Below are 26,046 nucleotides of genomic sequence, written 5' to 3'. Positions count from 1 at the left end.
GATATCTGTGAGTTATAGGCCAGTCTGGTCTAGACAGTGAGTTCTAGGACAGCCCTGGCTACACAGAGAGACCCTGACTCAAAAAACAAAAATTAAAACAAAAAGTGCCAAAAAGTTTTATAAACACTAATACTACATTTGCACCAACATGAATACCACATGTGGGTACCAAAATTCTGCAGAGAAAGAAAAGTATCTTAGTAAGTACCTTTTTACTGTTACTAGGTCTGGGGCGGGTGTAAATAAAGAATTGGTTTTTGGAAAAGAAGGAAGTCATCAGACAGGGACAAAGAGGGTGACAGGGAAATGGGAGCAAAAGATTATGGTGATTAGCATTAACTAACTGCAACTTTTCTTTGGCTTGCAGCCTTATTTCTTCTTTTGCTATGATAAAACACACTTAGAGTAATGTCAGGAGACACTGTTAACTACTGCTCATGATACACGGGCAATAATTTTATTAGTGACTTTTCTGTTTTGATTAAACATCATGACCAAGGCAACTTAGAGGAATGACATCACTTTACTTTATGGTACGGAAGGGATCAAAGTTCACGATGGAGGGAGGGCATGAGAGCAAGCTACGTGGTGGCCGAAGCAGGAAGCTGAAAGCTCACATCCTCAATGGCAAGCAGAATGCAGAGAGAGCAAACTGGATGTAGAGGGAGCTTTTAATTCTCAAAGTTCACCTCCAGTGGTCTACTACTCCTAAGCCTCCCCGGGGCCACCAACTTGGGGAACAAATGTTAAATGCCTAAGACTACAGGACACATTTCTCTTTCAAACCATGACACTGTGAATCATGGTGAGACAGTTAGGTCAGCAGTCGCTGCAGCGGCTGCTCAGGTCGTCACACAGTCAGGAAGCAGAGGAAGAGAGGCGAGCAGTTGTTCTCAGTTCGCTTTCTCTTTTTATACAATCCAGGATCCTAGTCCAAAAAAGATGGCTCCCCCCACGATCAACAGGTCTGACCACAACCTAAAACAGAAACGCACAACTTGAACTTTGCCAAGACTGATCAGAATCAGGGATGGATGAGTTAAAAATGAATTTCCAAATTCTCCACACTTGTAAAGTTTCTCTGCAGAATAAATACTCTCTTAGACAATACCTTGTCACATTCTTCATTCACACTTGAAGGGAATCTCTTGAGCCCTTTGGTGGTTCTTAAAGTCTGAAGTACAGTAAGACATCTTGCCACATTCTTCACACCTGTATGGTTTCTCTACAGTAGGAAGTGTTTTGTGTTTAATAAAGACTTAAAGGTTAATAAAGGTCAGATTTCTCCTCAAAATGACTTTTTTTTGGTTTTTAAACACTGAAGTACAGTAAAGTTTTGACACATTATTTACATCTGTGGGGTTTCTCTCCAGTGTGAATTTACTGGTGTTTGCTAAGTCTTCAACAAGTATAAAATACTTCTCCACATTCTTCCCATTTGTAAGGTTTCTCTTCAGTATGGAGTAATTTGTGCAGAGTAAGGTATGAATGAGTAGAGAAACCTTTGCCACACTCTTCACACTTGTAGGGCTTCTCTCCAGTATGAATTCTCTGGTGTTTAGAACGTCCTGAGCGAGTACAAAAGACCTTTCCACATACTTCACACTTGTAGGGATTTTGAGAATGAATTCTTTGATGTTCCTTAAGGAGTGAAGGGTAGCTATATGATTTCCCGCACTCTTCACATTTGTAGGGTTTCTCTCCAGAGTGACCAAGTCTGTGCCGCATGAGATACGAATGAGTAGAAAAGGCCTTTCCACACTCCTCACAACTGTAGAGTTTCACCTCGGCGTGGATTCTCTGGTGTTTAGAAAGTTCTGAGCGAGTTCTAAACATACTGCCACATATTTCACAGCTGTAGGGCTTCACGCCGGAGTGAATTCTTTGATGCTCCTTAAGGATCGAAGGATAACAAAATGTTTTGCCACATTCTTCACACTTGTATGGCTTTTCTCTCGAATGGCCTAATTTGTGCCGAATGAGATATGAGTGAGTAGAGAAAGCTTTTCCGCATTCCTCGCAACTGTAGAGCTTCACTTCTGCGTGGATCCTCTGGTGCTTAGAAAGATCTGAGCTCGTTCTGAACATGCTGCCACAGACTTCACACTTGAAGGGTTTCACTCCAGAATGAATAATTTGGTGTCCCTTCAGGTTTGAACGGTAGTAAAACGTCTTCCCACACTCTTCACACTGGTAGGGTTTCTCTCCGGTGTGAATTCTTTGGTGTTGGTGAAAGTATGTGGACCTACGAAAGGCTTTGCCGCATTCATTGCAACGGTATGGTTTCTCTCCAGAGTGAATTCTTTGATGCTGCTTTAGGGTTGAGGGGTAGGAAAAGGCTTTGCCGCATTCTTCACACCTGTAAGGATTTTCTGCAGAGTGAATTCTCTGATGTTGTTTAAGGAATGAAGGTAAATAAAAGGCTTTGCCACATTCCTCACACTTGCAGAGATTCTCTGCAGAATGAGTTCTTTGATGTTGCTTGAGCAATGAAGGGAAATAAAATGCTTTTGCACACTCCTCACACTTGTAGGGCTTTTCTCCAGAGTGGATTTTCTTGTGGATATAAAGTGCTGAGCGAGTACTAAAGGCCTTGCTACATTCCTCACATTTGTAGGGTCTCTCTCCTGTATGAATCCTCTGGTGGATAGAAAGTGCCGAGTGAGCGCTAAAGACCTTACCACATTCTTCACATTTGTAGGGCTTCTCCACAGGATGAATTCTCTGGTGTTGAATGAGAACTGAGTTCCAATCAAAGGCCTTGTCAAATTCTTGACATTTATAGGGTGTTCCCCCTAGTGAGTAAAAGTTGAGAGATGAATAAAATCTGAGAAACATTCTTTATAGTTATAGTGCTTATCTTTAATATGGAGATTTACTTAAATTTTATAGACAAATGAGAAGCTACATTTGAAAACCTTTATTTGGTGTAATGAAATTCAGAAAGCACTGTAGATGGAAATAATAAACTTCTACTGAAAGATGAAGACAAGAAAGAATATAAAAATGAAATATTGAACATATTATCCACAGTTAAATGGCTAAGGAAGTTGTACCATCAACAATAATAAAAACTTCCTAAGGACATATACTAAGAGAAATAATTCCACCAGACAAACTGACCAGACATGAAGATACAGTGTATCTATGCTGTGTAGTCTCTGTTACTCTGATAAAATCTGATCAAGGCCACTCACAGAGAGAAGACTTGACTTAGATTTACGGCTCCAGAAAAGCATGAGTCTGTCATGGAGGACCATTTGGAAGCAAACAGCAGGCAGGGGGGCTGGAGCCAAACCTCCAGCTCATACTGCGCCCAGACCAAGAAGCAGAACAAACTAGCAGTAGAGGGAGGATTTTAACATAGCTCCTAGTTATGTGCTGAATCCAGCAAGGCTGCACCATCAACTGGGGACCAAGTATTCAAATACAGGAATCCCATTCGACTACAGGAGACTAAACTGAGTATCTGGATGTTGATTTTAATGGTCTTAAATTAAATGGATGTAGAGTCACACAGTTTTAATCTTAAGAACAGAGTTTTGGAAGTTTGAAAAGATTCATTTCCTCGGAAGTTCACCATCTATAACACTGTGAAAGAATGGACTTCAAGTTATGAAGACAGTATGTTATGTTACATTTTCATAACAAGGAAATAAATTCCTAATATAGACTTGTGAAAAACTTTGAAATTCATGTATAAATGACAGACTTTTGCTAAAGGCAACATTATTGTCAATGAGTATATCATAAAGCTAGCCTATTTGGATTCATTCACGAGATAAAACAATTGAATAACAAAATATATAAGACATGAAAACGTGAGATTCATATTTACCCATGAAATGGACATATACAGTACTGATGTTCACAGAGCTAATGCGTGTGTGTGTGTGTGTGTGTGTGTGTGTGTGTGTGTGTGTGTGTGTATGCACTGTCCAGAAGTGCTTAGCATTGGACATTCAACTTACAGAAATATATTGGCTGCACATAAAGAAATAATTTAAGGAAACAATACAGTAACACAGAAAATAGAACAACAAAATAAGAGAAAGATAAATGAGTGAACAAAATTCTAAAAATCTATTGTCATTAAAAATAGGCTTCTAGAGGTGTAGATTTTGTTATACCCATGAAGGGAATGCATTTCAAATTGACACAGAAGGAGATTCTTAAACTTTGTAATTAACAAGTATATACATGACATGGAGGAAATTCATGTTTAAAGTTGTCTTTTGAAGTGCACGGGAATTTTCAGATGGGTGGAAAACAGTAAAAAGGCAGTTACATATAAACCCAGCAAAATTAAGAACTCTGACTACTGTAAATATAAAAAGAATCACTGGAGAGGAAGACCAAAGCTTAGAGATGTAAACCACACATACATCTGGCAGATGCCCTTCTGTGAGAGCAACAGACACAGGAGATTCTTAGAAAATGATGGCACCAGAACCCTGTGTCTCAATGCTCAAGATGAAGCCTGGCTTTTGGTTGGATCTCTGGCCTCTCACTCTGGCCTCTGTCCCCTCATCCCCACACACCTGGGTGCAAGGTCGCAGCTGCTTGTCTTTTCACATCTGAAGGCCCTGGCCTTTGCTCTAGAAATGTGACCAGGTATGGCTTACAGGAAGCAAGACCTATATGGGGGGAAAGGTAAACATCAATGTTAGTGTTTTCCAACCGAAATTAGCAACCTCTTCCATTGTAAGTTTGTAAGAAAAGATTAAAGAATTGTAGAAAATTAGTTCAATAAATGTTTCCTGAGAAAAACATGTAAAATATGTAGAAGTAATTTATAATTCAAGGATCCTTAGTATCATTTACAAAGTATATAGGAAAGCGGAAGAATGAAACAGTTTCTTTAACATGTATGCTCCATACCGCACAATACTGAGTTTATAGAATTACAGCAAGAATGAAGAAAGCATATTAAAAAAACAAATAAACAAAACTATCATAAGGCCACATTAAAAACACAAGAAGAAATACAGTAAAATATTTCTAGAAATATCACCAATCTCCCTCATTTTTTCATAAAAGCAGGTATATAAAAGTTACTGCTGGAGAGAACAAATACCAATAGAATGTTCTACAAAGGGAGGAAATTACATGTTGGTTATGCAATAAGAGTTCACTTATACATGCAATCCTCACCCAGAAACACCAGGTTGCTGTAATTTTCCAACATCACATCCCTGTACAGATTCCACTGAGCAAGGTCCAAGCATTCCCATTCCTCTGCAGAGAAATCAATGGCCACATCCCTGAATGATAGCATTTCCTGGAATAAAAATAAATGATTACTATACATCTGAAAACCATTATAATAACATAAAACACCAGCATCATGTGGTTGTGTATACAACTCTAAATTTTGCTGAGGATAAGACAAAAGCTGGAAGTGCTTCAGGCATAGGTATGTAACTGCTGTGGAATAATCTTTTAGTACACTGTGAAGATTTGTCACTTGGATTGGTTTAATAAAACAATGAAGGGCAGGAGGATGCTGGGAAGAAGATGGGTGGAGTCTTGGGATTCTGGAGACAGACTCGGAAGAAAAACCATGGAAGTTCATAGATGAGATAAATAAGCCCTGGGCAGCACATAGATTAAAAGAAATGGGTGAATTTAAGTTGTAGGAACTGGCTGAAGTCAAGGTTAAGCTATTGGCTGAACATTTATAATTAATAATAAGTCTCAGTCTCATTATTTGGGAGTGGCTGCTGGGACACAGAGAAACACTGCCTACAAGTAACATTCCTAAGATACTTCTGATATGATCATATGAACTCATCTTTGGTCTCACAAGGGTCACCCTTGACCCATCTTCAAGCAAAGAGAATGAAGAGATCCTATTATCTCATATGGATATTGGACATTTAGGGAAAAAAATGGAGTGTATTACATTTGTCTTAGGCTTATTCTATATACCACAGAGATACATTTCTCAGAGGAGATTATATTTGTGCTATGCTTGTTTAATACACCAGACACAGATGCACAGAAGAAAGTCATAGTGGGGGATAAGGTACTTATCAACCCTTAATATGCACAATCATGAATGTGAGATGTAATGAAAATGAAGATTCCAACATAGCAGCTCTGGTACAGGTCTGGATGACTGAATTTGTGCGGAGTTCAGTAGTGATTCTATTGCCAGCACACCAAGAGACGTGGGATGGAGCAGTCCTGAGGTATAACAGTAATGGAGGCACTCACAACCAAGACGAAATCAAAAGTATTTCAACAGATTACAAATTAGTAAGTGTAATAATAACATTTAAAGATTTAAAATACACTAGAGAGCACTCTAACTTGTCCCATTTCCTTTTACCTCTCTTTTTATGTTTTTCTTTTACAGAGAGCTATTTGTCCATTCACTAAAATCCTACAGCAGGCTTTAGGCTACGCCTATGATAGCTATGCCTTGGTAACTGGAGGTCAAGGATTATAATTTGGGATAATTGCTATTAATTTCTCCTAAAAAATTTAGCTCAAGCTCTTTTCCAAGGCTCATTGTCTTCCCATAATTTTTTAATTTCATCAGCAGTAAAAGGCACTATAATCTTAGCTGGGTCTATTCCTGCTAGTTGATGAAATCTCTACTTCCCTTTAATAGTTAATTCAGAGACTTTTTCCACATAAGTTTTTAATTTTTTACTTGGTTTATGTAGTAAGAAGATCCATTCTAAGATAATATCTTCCCTTTGCATTAAAATTCCTGTAGGGGAAATTCTAGAAGGCAATATGACTAGAATACAATTAACATTTAGATTCACTCTATCTACATGTGCCTCCTGTAATTTCTCTTCAAAAACCATCAATTCTTTTTCCACTTCAGCTGTTAATTCCCTGGAACTACTTAGATTCTTCCCTGAATTGTACATGACACACCAATAACTGGAGCCCGTACATTTTGTACTAATGCAAATAGATCAAAAAGGGCAGGTTACAAATCAGATGAATTAAGTAAGGTGGAACAAAGCCCTTATAATTCTGTCCAAAAGGAAGAATTATATGTTATTCTCATTGTACTAAGGGATGTTTTTAAAGAACCTCTCAATATAGTTACAGATTTGCAATATGCAAAAAGAATTGTCTTACATATTGAAACCACTGAATTTATACCAGATGATACAGCATTCACTTCATTATTCATATAGGTTCAAGATATAAACAGGAATAGGTTTTGTTCCATATACATAAGATACATCCAATCCCATATGGGTCTGCCAGGTCTTCTAGTACAAGGTAATGCAGAAACTGATTGATTATTGATTGGAAGTGGACTCAAGGCCTCAGAATTTTATAAGAAACATCATGTTAATAGTAAAGGTTTAAAGAGTTTTTTATTACATGGCAACAAGCTAAGGAGATTATAAAGAGATGTCCTACTTGCTCTTTCTATAACCAAACACCACTACCTGCAGGGAATAACCCAAAGGGTACTCAAAGGAATAAAATCTGGCAGATAAATGTGTTCCACTTTACAGAATTTGGAAAATTAAAATATGTACACCACACCATTGACACTTATTCAGGTTTTCAATGGGCAACTGCCTTGAGATCAGGAAAGGCTGATTCAGTAATCATGTATTTATTAGAAATTATGGCCATCATGGGTATACCTCCACAAATAAAGACAGATAATGGTTCAGAAAATGTTACTAAGAATATGGAACAGTTTTTTGCTTATTATAATATAAAGCATATTACAGGTATACTCACACAACCCTACAGGTCAAGCAGTTATAGAAAGATCAAATTGAACTATAAAGGATATGTTACACAAACAGAAAGGGATGGAAAATATCCCTAGAAATAGATAACATAATCCTTTATTAATCTTGAATTTTCTTAACACTAATGAGAAAGGAACAACAGCAGCAGAAAGACACTGGATAATAGAAAAAAGCTTCTAAATTAAATCAGCTAGTATATTTCAAGAATGTGTTGACCTCACAATTGAAATCAGGAGATATGCTATGTTGGGGAAGAGGTTTTGCTATTGTCTTCACAGGAGAAGAAAACGTATAGATACCATCAAAATTAATAAAGATTCGCTTTGAAAAACAGAAACCTCTTGAGAAATAGAAATAACAGCTCATCCACAGAGGTGACACTCATACAGGTGGTAAGAAAACCTCATAAGGGTCGGGACAGGGTTCTGTTCTTGTCTTTGCAAGAAAATACTCATCTTCAAAAAGAGTCAAGAGACCTTGGACATCTAGATGCCTAAAGATGAAAATATAATTATCCAGAAAGAATCAACAAACAAAGAAAAAAACTGACTTATGATGCTGTACAATCTGCATGGTATAATTTGATTATCTGCACATGTATATATCTCTAATTAAAAATCAGAACTGGCTTTGGAGTTGAATGGTGGTTCTATCCTTCTCTAAATCCAAGTATGTTGTTAACAACAACAACAAAAAAATTCAGAATTCCTGTCTCATGTCAGGAGCCATCTGTTAAGGGACAGAAAGAAGATAGATTTTAAGAAAAGATTTTACTTTTTTCCATGCCCATTTTGTCTATATCATATCTTTTGTTGAATATATGTCTACATGAATTATGTTTAAGTTTTTAACAATGAACAGTAGATTTTCCTGCATTAATCTTCGAAGCTTCCAGGAGGAAGATGGGGTCCCACCATAATGACTCCACCTGGTCGATATGACATCATGGTGCTGATAGTGCTACTATGAGACTGTTTTTTGGGCACTAGATGTGAAAATGGTGCACCTTTTTACAATGTTCTGGCCAGAACTCCAAGTAAGAACTTCAAACAAACAAACAAGTAAACAAAGAAAAATATCCTATGGACTACTCAGAGACCATTTGCAATTATACAAAACAGCAATCTTGAAACTTAACCATCATTTTACTTTTACAGGATCCCATAGGAAGAACATTTCCCCCATGATAGCTGGAAGCAACTCTAGAAGACAATGTCCCCTCTCCCAACAAAGTTTGTCCTGAGGGTTAGGGACACCATTTCAGGGTTGATTATTACTCATATAGGGTTGAGGTGGAAATTACGTAGGCCCAGAGACAAAACAAAAAGAGGGAAAATTGAATGGGATAATAGGTAATTTAGCATGAACTTATTCACACTACTACTACTACTAATAACAGTGAGTAATAGAGTGAATACTTGTGAGCTACTATTTATGGACAATTTACATTTGCATAGATTTTTGTATTGATATAAGTTCATATTATATTTGTTATATTGAATATGCTATTTCTGCTTACAATATTTGTACACTTATACAAAGTTATTTTGTCAGATTGTATGCATGTATGTTTCTACCTCTATTTAAGACATTTTGTATATTGATACAATTTTAGAATATATTTATCATATTGCACTATATATTTCTACCTCTGAACAAGATATTTGTACATTGTTTACATTTTGAGGTCATTTTCCTCTTTTACTGCACAGTTTTTCAGAGATTGTTTAATATTCTGATATGAAGTCCTAATCTTTAAGTTATATAGGTATTAAGTATTATAGGTCAATAGTCTTTCGTGTTTGTTACACTTTTAGTCAGACTAATTAGGTTCTTTAGATACATAGAGATTGTATTCTGCATAGATAGGTAACCTTAAACCACTTCAAAGATCTGTAGAACATTGCATTTAAATAACTTAGGATTCTGTTGACAAGAGACATGATTGCTCCTGACAGCACCAATCTATTCCTGAGTGTTGAGCTCCAAAGACACTCCACTTGGAGTTTATTTTCTTCTTGGTATAAGTGACTTTTGGGCAAGGAACTGCCCATGCCTCGACCACAGACAAAATACATGATGTCCAGATTGGACAAGCAGGATACAAGAAAAAAGACTGCCAAACCTTGCCAAGACGGGGTAAGATGGTTCTGAAATTTTTCCTTCCTCTGAAAATGGTCTGCCAGTTACTCTAGGTCTTAGCCAAACTTGGTTGCTTCAACATTGCAAATAGACTTTGGGTAACTGCAAGGGCAGCCAGTTGTCTCTGTCATCTATCGCACAATTTAGAAGCTGCTTGATTGGACTTCCTGACTACTCAAGTAATATTACCTCCCTTCTCAGGCCTTTGATAGGGTTGAAGATTAGATAGTTGTAGTTACTGTCCTTTTAGGATGGGAAGGGGCAATGATTGACATCTCAGATTAGATATTTAAGGAGCACAAATATGAACAGATCAGAGGAAACCAGAAGAGAACACTATGAGGTCCTGACAGAAACTAATACAAATCAATAATTAAAGATAATGAACATTCCCTGCAAATATGGAGGAATATTTAAGCAAGGCAAAGAATAGAATCCTCCCTCATACAGTAAATGCAAACAATAATCTAATCACCAAGATTTAATGTCTTTAACTAAAGCATGCATTTTTTTGGAGATTTTAAAATTACACCTCAAATACAGCCAATTGACCTTCTCAAGTATACATCTTGAATGTCACTGTCAATTAGACAGATTTCTGTCTGTCATTGTTAAGCCAAGCCATAGGAACCATAAACTGTACATTGATAAACTACATCTTAAACTTTTTTTGACATAGAATCTCATTTAGCATAAGTTGGTCTTGGGTAATCTATGATATAGAAGATGACCTTTAAGTGCTAATTTCCTGGCTTCACAATGCAGAGAGGACAAGAACGCACGAACAGCAGGCTTTAGGTTTTTTGTTTGTTTGCCTGCTTGTTTGCTTGTTTGGTTTGTTTTCAATCACAAGTGTGTTTAAATTACGTATACCTTAAGGGTCTTAAGCCATGAGAGCATACTGCTGTATCATTCCTACTTTGTAGGAAAACAGTTTTGATGCACCAACAGTGTACTCTTCCCACTTTAAATAATGTGAAACACAAAGCAATTCTTGTCCTGTCGGCGAGCAACATTAACAAGGACTTCACTTACAGTCAACAGAAATATTAGGATTGAAGATATGATATGTTAAAGTCCAAGCTTCTTTTTAGTAGACTTTAATGCCACATAAACTTGGTTTGACTTTAAGTGCTCTGAACTATGAAACCATACAAAAGATGAGCTGGGGAGTCCACTATGTACAGATCAAAGAACCTGAGTGAGCAACAGGTCTTCAAATTCACCTTTCAGTCTTTCTGATACTGAATGAAGACTTCTGACATCACAGTCTCTGACATAACTGGATGAGGCCCTATTCTCCAGGTTTTCACTCTGCAATACGGGATCGATAATGGCTTGAGCGATGCAAAGCTCAAACCTTCTCCTCGAGGACATTATGCTGTCCCTATATGGGAATGTTAAGCCTGAGGATTCTGATCACAGAGGTGACCACAAAGGATTCTCCTTCAAAACAACAGTCCAGAAATCTAATAATTTATTCAAAGGAAATTGGACTAACACCCTGTACACCAATCTCCTTAACAGAACTCTGTCCCTGTAAACTTCCATCAACTCACACCAAGAGTATTAGGACGGCCATAAAATACAGGAGGGGCCTGATCTCCACTTGTTCCAGAAGTCCGGAGGAATCGGAGCACAGTCAAGTGAGAGTGGGTTAGCTAGGGAGAGCACGTTTCCCCAGACAAGCTGGACGTGGGCTCCTATAACAACACCTCGAGTGCAGGCGGTGCGCTGGGCAACCCTGACGGGAGGCAACCGTGCACCTTCCACCATTCCACACTCTGGGCTACAGAGTCAGCTCTCCCACCCCAGAAGCGCACACTGGACTCTGGCAGCCGCGTCCTAACAAAGCTTTGACTCACAGCTCCACCCCCACATCGTCTTCCCACCCCAGACCTGCATCCAGGCTCACTGGCCCAGCCCAGGTCAGCACAGCATCTCCGAGTCCGCTTCTCTCTCCGCCTCTGGCCAGCCCCAGCTCCGCACCCTCCAAGCCCAGCCACCCACCCGCACAGTCAGTCCCTCCGGCTGCGCTGCTCCCTGGACCAACCTCCATGTCCGACATCCGACCGAGAGCGAGGAGCACAACCCAACACCACCGAACTTAGGAGGAGGACAAACGTCTGCAGACGGGATGCGGAAGTGTGGCTCGCGGAGCGGCTGCTGTGACGTCGCAGCGAACCCGACTACATTTCCCAGGATTCTGTGTTCACCCCACAGTCCGCAGGAGAGGATGAATGGAAACGAGTCTTTTCCCCACCAAGTGCAGACTGGCAAGCTGCTTTTAAAGTCCAATTGGAAACAGGACGTGTTGGAACGTCAGTTGAGACTTCTTCAGGAAAGTTTATTAGTTATATCTGATCAAACCGTCGTTCAAAAGTCGTCTACTAATTATAAAGTCTTACTACCCTCACAGAGAGGTGGCTTTCACTTAATTGTACTTTAACGAAGAAGAGGCTGTCACTTGAAGATGTCACTTGAAGATGACTTTCGAAATTAACCGTGGTCTCCTCTTTTTTCATCCGGCTTAAGAGGAAAGGTTTACAAAGCCAAGGCGGCCTAAGCAATTTATAGAGGCCTTGTTTTAAAGTAAAAAAAGGAAAAAAAAAAGAAAAGAAAAGAAAGAAAGAGAAAGCAAGCAAGCAAGCAGAGTATCTTGGGGGTAAAGTAAATGCTTAGAATGAAGGGATTAATGCTCTGTGTTCTCCTGTGTTGATAAACCTGGTGAGCCTTACATATATTGACTTCCCAGCTAGAAAAACAGTTGTCCTGAGAACACTGGAATCCATACCGTGAAGGAGGTAAGTCGTTAAACGTAGACGTTAAGGAAAAAAAAAATCACCGAACAGGTTAAAAGTCCTACCCTGACATTTACTTGTAAAGATCTTCCAAAATCCATGGAGGATCTTTCAGTTTGTCCCTAGGACCTTTGTCTATAGTTCCGTCCATTAATCTATATCAGAGCAGAACTTTTATGAGAGCTGTAACTTCACCTGTTCCAGAACTTCACCCAGTTCTTCCTGGTTCACCGCAAGCTCAGGGAAGTAGCCACCAGCAACTGTTCTCTGTGCTGTGGGTAGCTCCTCTGCTGCTCTCCCAAGTAGAAAGACACGGTTCCTAATGGCACAGTGGTGTGTGTTCCAGTTCAACACCTGGCCAGTCAACCGCTGTAGAATTTCTCTCTGCATTCGGCACGGGCTATCTGATTCATTGTCTTCTGTTGTGGGATATTTGTAAACTGTATGAAGGTGCACTGCTGTGATTCGGTGAAATAAAGCGGTTAGAACAGTCAGTAGCTAGGCAGGAGGTTTAGAAGGGACTTCTGAGCAGAGAGGAAGTAGGATGTGATAATTCAGGCCCAGAGAGATACCAACAAGACTTGGAGGGAGTTGGGCATACAGAGTTAAAGAAAGGTTAAAAAAAAAAACTAGGCAAAATGTAAATTAATATAAATGGGTTGAATTAAGTTTTAAGAGATAGTAGGAACTAAGCTAAGGCCGAGGTTTCATAATTAATAATAAGTCTCCATATCATTGTTTGGAAGCTGGCAACCCAAAACAAAATCCAACTACAGTCTTCTTTGATTCTGGAGTTGCTTCTGTCTGGCAGAATTTTGAAGGCTGGGTATCAGAAATACAATCAGGGGAATACTAGGTTTGCTTATTGGAATACAGAAGCTGATTTGGCACCAAGGAGTAATGAGACCCGCCTCTCTTGTCTCAACAATATTTATTCCTGTGCTCATCATGCCTTATAGCAAAGTGCAAGCCTCTATTGGTGTGAGAAGTCCTTCTGTATATGTGTTGCTTTTACTTGTTAGTGAATAAACCTGTTTCGACCAGGGGTTTAGCAGAGTAGAGTAGAGCAGGAATTCCAAGCAGAAATTGAGGGGAAAGAAGGCAGAGTCAGGGAGAAGCCATGTAGCGCTTGCAGGAGACACATGCACCAGAACCTTGCCAGTAAACCACAGCCATGTAGCAATATCAGATTAATAGAAATGGGTTAATTTAAGATATAAGAATTAGACAGAAATACCCTTAAGCTATTGGCTAAACAGTATTGCAATTAATACAGATTTCTGCGTGATTATTTTGGGAGTGTAGGTGGCCTGGAAATGAACAAGCAGCCTCCAGCTACTCTCTATACAATGGGAAAGTTCAGATAGTATTTCACAAAGAAGCTATTTTTGAGTGGATACAGTAGGCTCTTACTGTTATAATTATTTTTGTTTCATTTCTATAAGGAACTCTTGTCTCTTTTCTTTTTTTTCTCCTTCCTTGCAATGTTTAAGCATGAGTTTTTAATAACTATTTAGTTACTTGAATGCCAGCATTTGTATAGTACTAGGCAAGCAGAGACTGAAGATCCTAGTCTGTATGATAAAAATGAAGACAGTTCTTACAAAATGGTGTTATAATTCCATAAGGTCTAAGGATAAATAGTGTACACAGGCCCTTAGTAATGAAAATCGCAGTCAGAAAACTAGCTGTCATTTTTGGTTTATAGTAAGTTGACAAATTAGTATAGCTTCTAAAAATGAAAGATGTAAGTCTCACACCTAACTCTGTGATAACTATGATAACTCAATGGGGCACTGGCTGAGAATCATCATTATGATCCAGCGTACATGCTGCAGGACATTTTTACTTGCAGCAGCAGTCATTTTGGCACACAACTGGAATGCATAACATCCATGAGGAACGCCACATTTTCTAAAGATTTGAATGGGCGATTCTGCAGCCCAAAATATTGAATTAAATGAAAATAAATTCAACATGTGTTAAATAATTATTCAGAACTATAATTTTTCTTTTGTTTTGAGAAAAAGTGAGCCTCAGCCTCCCTGTGTAGGTCAGTGTAACACCGTGTCACCTTCTACTTCCTGCTGCTACTGCCTGAGAGCTGGGAGTGGTCAGCATCACCACACCTTCTATATGTCTTTCTTTCCTTGTGGCTTTGCTAAGGTATCTGAAAAGTCATAAAGAATAAATGTTTACGTCACCTAACAGTTTGAGGATGATGAAAGGAATGTCTGAAAGTGTGAGTGTGGGTGACATTGCGTCCCAAGCGAGACAGCAGAGTGCGGAGCACTACCGCTCACACAGGTTCCTTTCTGATGTTCTTCATTCAGTCTGCGCTCCCAGTCTACGCGATGATGTTGTCCATATGTAGAGTTGGTCATCATTACCCAACTCAATCTAGAAACTTCTTCACAAACATGTCCTGAGCTTGGTTTCCATGGTGACCCTGAACTCCATATAACTGACTATTCAGATGAACCATTACAACTTCACCTTTTCTCAACTTGACACCTACATACCTCACCTTAAGCCATAACCATCTACCTTGGTAACCTCGGGTTCACTTTTATCTCTTACTAGGAAAGACATTTAGTCCATCTCCAAATGTCTCCACAGAGTCCCGCTCCAGTCAAACTCCAAAGTCTTTTGACTTTAAAATTCAAACAACTGTTTATTCCACCATGTTGACAAGATTACTATTTCAATATACAATGGCACAATGGTAATGGGCCCATTTTCCATAGACATGCAGCAAGGATGGGGCTAAAAGAGAAACCCACTGGGGCAAATACAAGTTCTACAGCTTCATATACATAGCATCTGAGGTTCCTGATAGAATAATCTGAACTCCAAAGGACCTGACCCATACTAACTTTCCACTGCTACGCCTTGAAGCACATATGTTCCCTCCCTAGTGTCAGCGCCTCTCCTTACATGCAGATTTGCTCAGTGGACAGCCTGTGGCTCTGGCTTTTCCAACATAGTATGATTGCAATTTAATTTAGTGGTCACCTTCAACTGTTGTATGCAGTAACCACACATAAACTCTTTCGAAGGGACACTGAACTCCCCACAGATTGCCTGGCCCAGCAGGTTGATGTAATAATGGTCTACAGCTCAATGGCTTCCTTGGTGTTGCGTGATAAATTCTTGCAAAACTGACAGCATGTGGGCAATGCTGCCGGCTATCTTTTGGATGCTGTCTGACCCCTAGGTCAAAGTTCCAATTTTCTTTGTTTGCTGACCCTGAAGAAACTTTTCCCAGAAGAGCGGTTTTAAGCAAGGAACTCCTTAACATTGGACTTTCAGATGAGTTTGTACTTTCATAAGTTAGTCTTTCATGGATGTGGTCTAGGCTTTAGGACACCTTTCCTGTTGCCTCAGTATGGAGAGCTAGGTTTACCCACTTGGAGCTAATAATTTCAATAATTACCTAGGATTTCAAATTGTCTTGTCTGTACCTTGAATCAAATGTAGCAGCAGAAGTAAAATGCCTACTGACCTTAGGAAAGAACTCAAGATAGCTGCATTCCTGCTGCTCACTGTATATATGTCTTGCAGGCAGCTTCACTGGTGAGAGGATCTCCTCTCCTATAGTGTTTACTGTGTGTACAATATATATTCTACATACACAATCAGGGAGCAGACATGTGAATCTTGTAAATATCTAGTATTTCCAGATTTCTATCAGCAGTTGCTCATTTTCCAAATCTTAATGAGCCTTCCTCCAGTAATTTCACTTTAAAAGGAAGGGTCACATAACACGCTCAGATTTATCTTGCCCACCAACAAATTTTCATACCTTTCTTCTTAGCCTTTTGCTGTTTTTCATTGTAGATGTATACGAGGGCAGTAAGCACGAGCCGTGTGATTGCCTGATTACTACTACTTGTCTGTATTGAAATTTCCTCAGTACCTTCGAATTAAGCCTCACTTAATTCTTAAACATGGGCAGAATGAAGGCAAATTCTTTGCCTGAGTATAACACAAATGGGAATCACTCAAGTTTCAGATAAAGTCCTTTCCTTCTTAGCCAGGTTGCCAATGTCCATCTGTTTGAAGGCAGTGCTATCTTTGAAACTCTCAGGCAAGTGTATCATTAACTAATGGTTTCTGAGCCCTAAAGATTACCAATCCAAAAAGATCCAAATCCTGAAAACCAGTTTAAGGCTTATTAATGACCTAGCAATATCCTACCTTCTAGGTATCAACTTTCCACAATTTTTACTTTCCTTGTTTCCATGATAATGTTACCAAAGTAAATCGAGGTAAAGTTTATTCAGTTTGGAGCATAACTTGAAGGCACAGCCTACCAGAGTGAGGAGGGCAAGGAAACCAAGATCAGAAGCTGTTGGTCACATCGAATCTCCTCTTGCAAGATATTTGATTACACTGTATAACTATGTCACTCTGATTGGTTTAATAAAGAGCTGAAAGGCCAATAGCTAGGCAGACTTCCAGGCACAGAGGATGCTGGGAAGAAGAAGGGCATAGATATGTGTAGTGCCCTGGGTCTACCCTTGCTCCTGGCGTGCATCTTGAGGACAGTTTCTGGTCAGCCAGCTAAACATCCTGTTTGTGCTCCCTCTGCCTTGCCTGGTGATTAGCTATAGGGTATTGTTTCATCTTTGGTATGGTAATTTCCCACCTGCCTGGTCAGAAATCCTTGTGCAGCAGCTAGGTATAATAGGATTTCCCTAAAGTTGAATAAACGTCATTCGGCTGATCTCCTTTCGAATGACCCAGGTCTCTTGTGTGTTCTTTCAATCTCCAGGCCCTTGCCCGACTCGCGTAAGGTACAGTGGTGCGCGAACTGTACCGAGGGGGTAACACAGAATCAGGTGTTACAGATATGAGAAGATGCAGAGGAAACATGACCATTAGGAGATGAGGTAATTGGCCATGATTCATGTGGCAGCACATAAATTAATAGAAATGCATTAATTTAAGTTATAAGAGCTAGTTAGCTATAAGTATAAGCCATTGCCAAGCTTTCATAATTAATGATAAGTCTTTGCATCATTATCAGGGGGACAGTAGTCCTAATGAAAATAATCTGCCTACATTCTCCAGAATTATGGAGGGAGCAATAGATGCTTACATTTGGCTTCATTTCTATTTTTAATTCAGTCCAGCATCTATACTGGTTTCTCTATGACTTTACTTCCTATAATTGAGATAAACACCATGACCAAACTTGAGAGAAAAGGGTCTACTTCATCTTACAACTGCCAGGTGACAGTAACTGAGGGAAATCAGAAGAGAAGCTGACGTCAGGAATCTGGAGGCAGGAACTCGCACAGAACATAAAGGAACACTACTCACTGGCTTACTATCCAGGCTCATGTTCACCTTCTTTTCTTACTCCTACCAAGAAAACTTAGCTAGGGTTGACACCACTCACATTGCCCTGAGCCTTCCCTTATCAACCACCAATCAAGAAATTGCCTGAATAAAAAAAAAAAAAAAGAAAAGAAATTGCCTGGCAGACTTGCCTGCATGCTAATCTCATAGAGAAATTCTCTCTTTGTTGAGGGTTTCTTATTGCAAAATTTTTCTTTGGGCCACCAGCTCCCCAAAAGTGACATGGAGACTTCTTATTAATTATGAACGATATGCGTATGGCTTAGGCTTGTTCCTAACTAGCTCTTCATAACTTAAATTAGCGCCTTTATGTTAATCTATGTTCCATCACATGGCATTACCTCTCTTCCATCATGCATGTCCTATTTGCTCTCCATGTCCATGGCATCTCCTGCATGCCTGGATTCCTCCTCCTCTTTTTTCTCTCCATGGAAATCCTGTCTATATTTCCTCCCTAGCTACCGGCACTCAGGTTTTTATTACACCAATCATAGCAAATACACCGCCACACAGTGTACAAATATCCCACAACTGTTTCTCTTCCCAGATGAAAGCTTCTCTCAAGCTGTGAAAACACTAACTAGCACAGTGCTGTCCACGTGTAGAACGTCTTCTTGACTCTGTAACTGACTCTACAAACTCCATTTAGTCATTCCTGTACATGTGTCTCCATGTGCTCCTAGTTCTCCTCAGTGCATTCTAGCCTATTTAGTTTGAAAGTCACCCTAAATCAGGGATGGCCACATCACCTATGTGTGTCCAGGTGTCCTGGTAGCTAGTGCTGGTAACATACCTCACATTTGTTACAGTACCTGCACCTAAAAATGGCCTCTACATCATCCCAATGGACAGGAATGTGCAGAATTCTACAAAGTTCAACCCAAAGAATGCCCACTGATCAAATTCATTTACATACTAAATGTTCACTTTCCATTCCCAGCCCTGAGTGTATCTTATCTGAACCCAGTCAAGTGTAAGACACTTACTATTACTTCCTCATTTTAGGATTTTTCTTAAATTAAAAGTATTATTCATCAGTCACTGTGCATGGCTGCATGGCCATGTGGAAACCAAAGGATATCTTTGCGGTGTTGATTATTTCCTTCCACAAATTTGTGAATTCCATTGTCCAAACCTATGTTTTAAGGCTTCTGTAGCCAGCTAGCACCTTTTCCTATTGAGAAAAATCTACTGTTCCTGGATATTTTGTTTTTAACCTTCATTGACTTGGTATTTTTTGGATTTTGTTCATGCTGTTATAAATACAATGTTTAGTGTCAAGATTGTGTCTCACTTTTTATAATATAAATAATTTCTTGGCTAACCCTTTTTAGTTTTTTAACACATTATATCATTTTGAGAGTTGATGCAGTAACTTGACCTATACTCCTTTATCATACTGGCAGTTTTTGTTTAGTGGAAAGATAACCTATTCATTTTATTATGAACAAATTAAGAGATAATCTATGAGCAATGCACGGTTACCTATGTATCACATAGCAAAGTTACTTCTCCAATTTGTAACATTATATTTCAGAAATATCCTATTACTTCATTAATTTTTCCTAAACCTGGAGAGTACTGATATTGAGCCCTGGGTGCCTCTTTCAAGTCCCATGCTTGCTCTGTATTCTGCTGCATTGCCTCTTACTTTAGCCCCTTGATTTGGAATGACTTACATTTCTTTAAAACTTTTCCAAGAAAATCTCTACTCATCCGTGTGTTTGTGTACCTGCGGCACTCTCACGAATGTCATTATCCATTTTTTTTTAAAAAATGCTGATGATGGCTTCTATTGTCCTTGAAAAATAACCAGTTTGCAGTTTGTTTTCCCACAAGAATTTGTTTAAACTTTACTGTGGTCCGTTTCCCTTAAAGCAGTGGAAATAGAAGAGAGCACACTGGCACTACCCTGTTTTCTTTGGCTTGCACCCTGTCTTGATAGGCAGGAAGCAGACCACCCAGTAAGTACAATGCACCCCAGTTAAGTGATGGCCTGCTGATGCAGGGGATGCAAACAGACGGGATGCAAACAGTGGGGATGAGTGCCAGAGACTCCTGTGTTTGGCCAGGCAGAGTACTCTATTTTCCGGAGGTAGCATTTGTGCTGAGCACTGACCAAGAAAGTGAAAACTCTAGGGTGTGGCTGGTCAGCAGATGCTAGTGCTTTGGAGCCATCACTAAAGGAAGGACAGATGTGAATCTTGGATAGACAGAAGAACCCCCTGTTGCCAATAAACCTGAATCTGTTTGAGGAATGGGGAGGATGGAATGACATGGGGGAGGTAAGAGGTGGGGAAAAAGTTAAGCAGCTCTTGGTAGAGGCCTTTAATAGAAGTAGGACTATTCTATGGAGGACTGGATGTCAATGCAAACATTAAAAAATTTGGCTTGTTTTAGGAGAAACAAGGGAATACATTGTACTACCTGTCTTCATTTTTCTGGCAGCTGAAGACGACTATAGATCTACTTTTGATATCGGTATCTTTAATGACCCAGGATGTACCCATCACTTAGTAGTTTCGTAAATGAATGAGTTGGACCTGCCCATAGGTGCTTCTTGTTCTTCCTCATAAATGATCTGATTACTGTCACAGAGAAGATGGGGATCTTCAATGTATGAAGCAGATTGACTCCTAATTTAATAGATGGAGATTCTGATGTGGAATGGTTTAGGTCAGTAGGCCACTGCAAACCCTCAACCCCAGTGAAACTTTGTATTTCCCCTGTGGTCTTCCACACATTTCCAGGAGAGTAGTGATAAGAAGATGTCACCTGCTGCTACTTGCTGCTAATCATGTTTTGAGTGTTCTGATACGTGGACTGCAATTTTATATAGTGAGACTCACATTATTCAAAGGCACACAGGCACGCACACACACACACACACACACACACAAGTACTATCACGAGCACATCACTGAAGAAACATATGTGAACATGTTTGTGTTATTCTACTATGTCAGAATTTGTTGAGCAGTAAGTTCACAAGGCACAACACTTTCAAAGCATCAATTTGCCAGATAATGCTAAATACCTAGGCAGTCTGCCAAAGGTAAATATATGTTCTTTCATTCTATTTTTAATTTCTAATTTAAGATCATATCCCACAGTACACAGAACACATGCTGTATATCTATATTTGAATATATGTACATTAAAGAATTTAATACAAGTTCAAGAGGCTAAAGAGGTGTCTGAATTGAGCTGACAGAAACACATGTACAGTCTGTATTGATAATAAAACCAAAACCAGCACTGCTGCCGCCCTTTTGTCTCCTGGGTCCTGAGAAGACCAGCTAGCCCTGTTGCACGGCTGAGGAGTTCTACCCAGAGAGGTGAGTGGGTGCTCGCCTGGGCGGCCTGTCCGGGAAGAGAGCACAGCCCCTCCCCCCCTCAGCTTCTGTGGCAGGGTCTTCGGTGTTCCACGGGACCCATCCCTACCCCCACTGCTGCCGTCCTTTTGTCTCCTGGGTCCTGGGAAGACCAGCTAGCCCTGTTGCACTGCTGAGGAGTTTTACCCAGAGAGTGCTGAGGAGCACTATCCAGAGAGTGCTGAGGAGTCCTACCCAGAGAGTATTGAGGAGTTCTATCCAGAAAGTGCTGAGGAGTTTCATCCAGAGAGGAGGAGAGGGCAGGCGCCAATGCAAGAATTCCTCCAACAACCTGAAAGGCAACATGACATCTCCAGAATCCAGGGAGCATGAAACTAGAAAAATTGAACACCCTACTCCAGAAGAAATAGAAGAAATCGACTCTAAGCGGATCTTTATGAAAATAATAGAGGAACTTAAACAGGAGGTGAAAATCTGCCGTAAAGAAATGGAAGATAAGTATAACAAAAAAGATTGAGGAAATGAGTAAAGAAATGGAAGAGAAATATACCAAAAAGTTTGAAGAAATGAGTAAATCCGTAAATGACATTCTGGGAAACCAAGAAAAAACAATCAAACATGTAATGGAAACAGTTCAAGATTTGAAAACTGAAATGGAGTCAATGAAGAAATCACAAGCCAAGGGCCGGCTGGCTATGGAAAATCTAGGTAAACGAGCAGAGACTTCAGAAACAAGCATAACCAACAGAATACAAGAGAAAGAAGAAAGAATCTCAGACTCTGAGGATACCATAGAGAAATTAAATGCTCTGACCAAAGAAAACAGCAAATCCAACAAATTCTCATCACAAAACATTCAGGAATTGTGGGACACAATAAAAAAACCAAATCTAAGAATAATAAGGGTAGAAGAAGGAGAAGAATTGCAGATCAAGGGTCCAGAAAATATATTCAACAAATTATAGAAGAAAACTTCCCCAACCTAAAGAACGATATCCCTATGAAGGTTCAAGAAGCATACAGAACACCAAATAGACTGGATCAAAAAAAAATCCCCTCGCCATATAATAATCAAAACACAAAACATTCAGATTAAAGAAAGAATATTAAGAGCTGCAAAGGATAAAGATCAAGTAACTTATAAAGGTAAACCTATCAGACTTACACCAAACTTCTCTATGGAAACCATGAAAGCCAGAAGGTCCTGGATAGAGGTACTGCAGAAACTAAGAAACCATGGATGCAAGCCCAGACTACTATACCCAGCCAAGCTATCATTCACTATCAATGGAGAAAACAAAATATTCCAGGATAAAAACAAATTTAAGCAATACGTAGCTACAAATCCAGCCTTACAGAAAGTATTAGAAGGCAAATCACAACCCAAGGAATCCAACATTCCCAACACTGCCTACAATAACTCAGACATCTAGCAACCCTTCACAAGCACAACTCAAAGAAGGAAAACACATACACTCTACTACCCAAAAAAATGACCGGAGTCAACAACCACTGGTCATTAATATCACTTAATATCAATGGACTCAGTTCACCTATAAAAAGGCACAGACTTAGAGATTGGATTCGAAAACAGGATCCAACATTCTGCTGTTTACAAGAAACACACCTCAACCACAAAGACAGACATCTACTCAGAGTAAAGGGCTGGGAAAAGGTTTTCCAGGCAAACGGACCTAAGAAACAAGCAGGTGTGGCCATTCTAATATCTAACAAAGTTGACTTAAAACTAAAATCTATCAGAAGAGATAGAGATGGACATTTCATACTCATAACAGGAACAATTCATCAGGAGGAAGTCTCAATCCTGAATATCTATGCCCCTAATATAAAGGCACCCACTTATGTAAAAGAAACACTTCTAGAACTCAAGGCAGTCATCAAACCACACACACTGATAGTAGGAGACTTCAACACACCTCTCTCACCAATGGACAGATCAATCAGACAGAAACCCAGCAGAGACATAAGAGAATTATTGGAGGTATTGAATCAAATGGACTTAACAGCTATCTACAGAACATTCCACCCAAATAGAAAAGAATATACCTTCTTCTCTGCAGCCCATGGGACCTTCTCAAAAATTGACCACATACTTGGTAACAAAGCAAACTTCCACAGATACAAAAAAATATTAGTAACCACCTGTGTCTTGTCAGATCACCATGGATTAAAGTTAGTATTCAACAACAATGCTACCCCCAGGAAGCCATCAAACTCATGGAAGTTGAACTGTCAGCTATTAAATCACCCCTGCGTCAAGGAAGAAATAAAGAAAGAAATTAAAGTCTTCCTTGAATTTAATGAAAATAAAGACACAACATACTCAAACTTATGGGACACTATGAAAGCAGTGCTAAGAGGAAAATTCATAGCACTAAGTGCCCAATTAAAGAAAACGGAGAAAGCACACATTGGAGACTTAACAGCACACTTGAAAGCTCTAGAAAAAAAGAAGCTGATTCACACAGGAGGAGTAGAAGACTGGAAATAATCAAACTGAGGGCTGAAATCAACAAAATAAAAAAACACAGAAAGCAATCCAAAGAATCAATGAAACAAAAACCTGGTTATTGGAGAAAATCAACAAGATCAACAAACCCCTATCCAAACTAATCAAACGGCAGAGAGAGAACATGCAAATTAATAAGATCAGAAATGAAAAGGGGGACATAACCACAGACACAGAGGAAATTCAGAGAATCATTAGATCTTCCTACGAAAGTTTATATGCCACAAAGCTGGAAAATGTAAAAGAAATGGACATCTTTTTAGATAAGTACCATATACCATAGTTGAACCAAGAACAGGTGAACAATCTAAATAGACCTGTTAGTCACGAAGAATTAGAAGCTGTAATCAAAAATCTCCCTACCAAAAAAAAGCCCAGGACCAGATGGTTTCAATGCAGAATTATACCAGAACTTCCAGGAAGAGCTAATACCTATACTCCTTAATGTATTCCACAATATAGAAACAGAAGAGTCATTGCCAAACTCCTTTTATGAAGCTACAGTTACCCTGATACCAAAACCACACAAAGACACAACCAAGAAAGGGAATTACAGACCAATCTCACACATGAACATCGATGCGAAAATTCTCAATAAAATACTGGCAAACCGAATCCAAGAACATATTAGAAAAATTATCTATTATGATCAAGTAGGCTTCATCCCAGAGATGTAGGGCTGGTTCAACATACGCAAATCTATCAATGTAATCCATCATATAAATAAACTGAAAGAAAAAAACCATATGATCATTTCATTGGATGCTGAAAAAGCATTTGACAAAATTCAACACCCATTTATGGTAAAGTTGTTGGAGAGACTGGGGATACAAGGATCATACCTAAATATAATAAAAGCAATATACAGCAAGCCGACAGCTAACATCAAATTGAATGGAGAGAAACTCAAAGCCTTTCCACTAAAATCAGGAACACGACAAGGCTGTCCACTCTCTCCATACCTCTTCAATATAGTGCTTGAAGTTCTAGCAATAGCAATAAGACAACATAAGGAGATCAAGGGGATTCGAATTGGAAAGGATGAAGTTAAACTTTCGTTATTTGCTGACGATATGATAGTGTACATAAGTGACCCCAAAAACTCTACCAAAGAACTCCTACAGCTGATAAACACCTTTAGTAATGTGGCAGGATACAAGATCAACTCCAAGAAATCAGTTGCCCTCCTATACACAAAGGATAAAGAAGCAGAAAGAGAAATCAGAGAAACATCACTTTTCACGATAGCCACAAATAGCATAAAATATCTTGGGGTTATTCTAACCAAGGAAGTGAAAGACCTATTTGACAAGAACTTTAAGTCTTTGAAGAAAGAAATTGAAGAGGATACCAGAAAATGGAAAGACCTCCCCTGCTCTTGGATTGGGAGAATCAACATAGTAAAAATGGCAATTCTACCAAAAGCAATCTATAGATTCAATGCAATCCCCATCAAAATCCCATCAAACTTCTTCACAGACCTTGAGAGAACAATAATCAAGTTTATATGGCAAAACAAAAAACCCAGGATAGCCAAAACAATCTTATACAATAAAGGAACTTCTGGAGGCATTACTATCCCTGACTTTAAACTCTATTACAGAGCTACAGTATTGAAAACAGCTTGGTATTGGCATAAGAACAGAGAAGTCGACCTATGAAATTGAATAGAAGACCCAGATATTAACCCAGAAACCTATGAACACCTAATATTCGACAAGGGAGCTAAAGGTATACAATGGAAGAAGGAAAGCATCTTCAACAAATGGTGCTGGCATAACTGGATGTCAACCTGTAGAAGAATGAAAGTAGATCCATATCTATCACCATGCACAAAACTCAAGTCCAAATGGATTAAAGACATCAACATTAATCTGTCCACTTTGAACCTGATAGAAGAGAAAGTGGGAAGTAGTCTACAAGATATAGGCACAGGAGGCCACTTCCTAAGTAGAACCCCAATAGCACAGACAATAAGAGAAACAATGAATAAATGGAACCTGCTGAAACTGAGAAGCTTCTGTAAAGCAAAGGACACTGTCAGTAAGACAAAAAGGCTACCTTCGGACTGGGAGAAGATCTTCACCAACCCCTCATCAGACAAAGGTCTGATCTCCAAAATATACAAA

General features: G+C 39.2%; 1 protein-coding gene across 1 annotated transcript; it reads right to left on the bottom strand.

Annotated features, from left to right (window-relative positions):
• Positions 1–435: 435 nt before the first annotated feature.
• On the bottom strand, positions 436–12,073 carry LOC125415817 (uncharacterized). The gene is made up of 4 exons (XM_048458375.3): positions 11,938–12,073; positions 5,155–5,281; positions 4,542–4,637; positions 436–2,795 (listed from the first exon to the last, which is right to left on the bottom strand). Exons 1-4 carry the CDS (start codon positions 11,950–11,952, stop codon positions 1,402–1,404), a joined length of 1,632 nt encoding a protein of 543 aa, XP_048314332.3. The 5' UTR covers positions 11,953–12,073; the 3' UTR covers positions 436–1,401.
• Positions 12,074–26,046: the final 13,973 nt, after the last annotated feature.

Source organism: Myodes glareolus, chromosome 15, assembly GCF_982192425.1.
Source record: "Myodes glareolus chromosome 15, mMyoGla1.1, whole genome shotgun sequence".
NCBI classification, from domain to species: Eukaryota; Metazoa; Chordata; class Mammalia; order Rodentia; family Cricetidae; genus Myodes; species Myodes glareolus.
The sequence above is the reverse complement of the archived record's forward strand: the minus strand, read 5'-3'. Positions and strand labels throughout refer to the sequence as shown.

Bases quoted from the DNA above. Each gene is read 5' to 3' on its own strand.
- LOC125415817 (XM_048458375.3), bottom strand. The intron at 4,638-5,154 runs GTGAGGATTGCA...CCCCCCATATAG, and splicing joins CAGCAACCTGGTGTTTCTGG to GTCTTGCTTCCTGTAAGCCA. The intron at 2,796-4,541 runs GTGTGTGGGGAT...TTTACTCACTAG, and splicing joins AGCTGCGACCTTGCACCCAG to GGGGAACACCCTATAAATGT.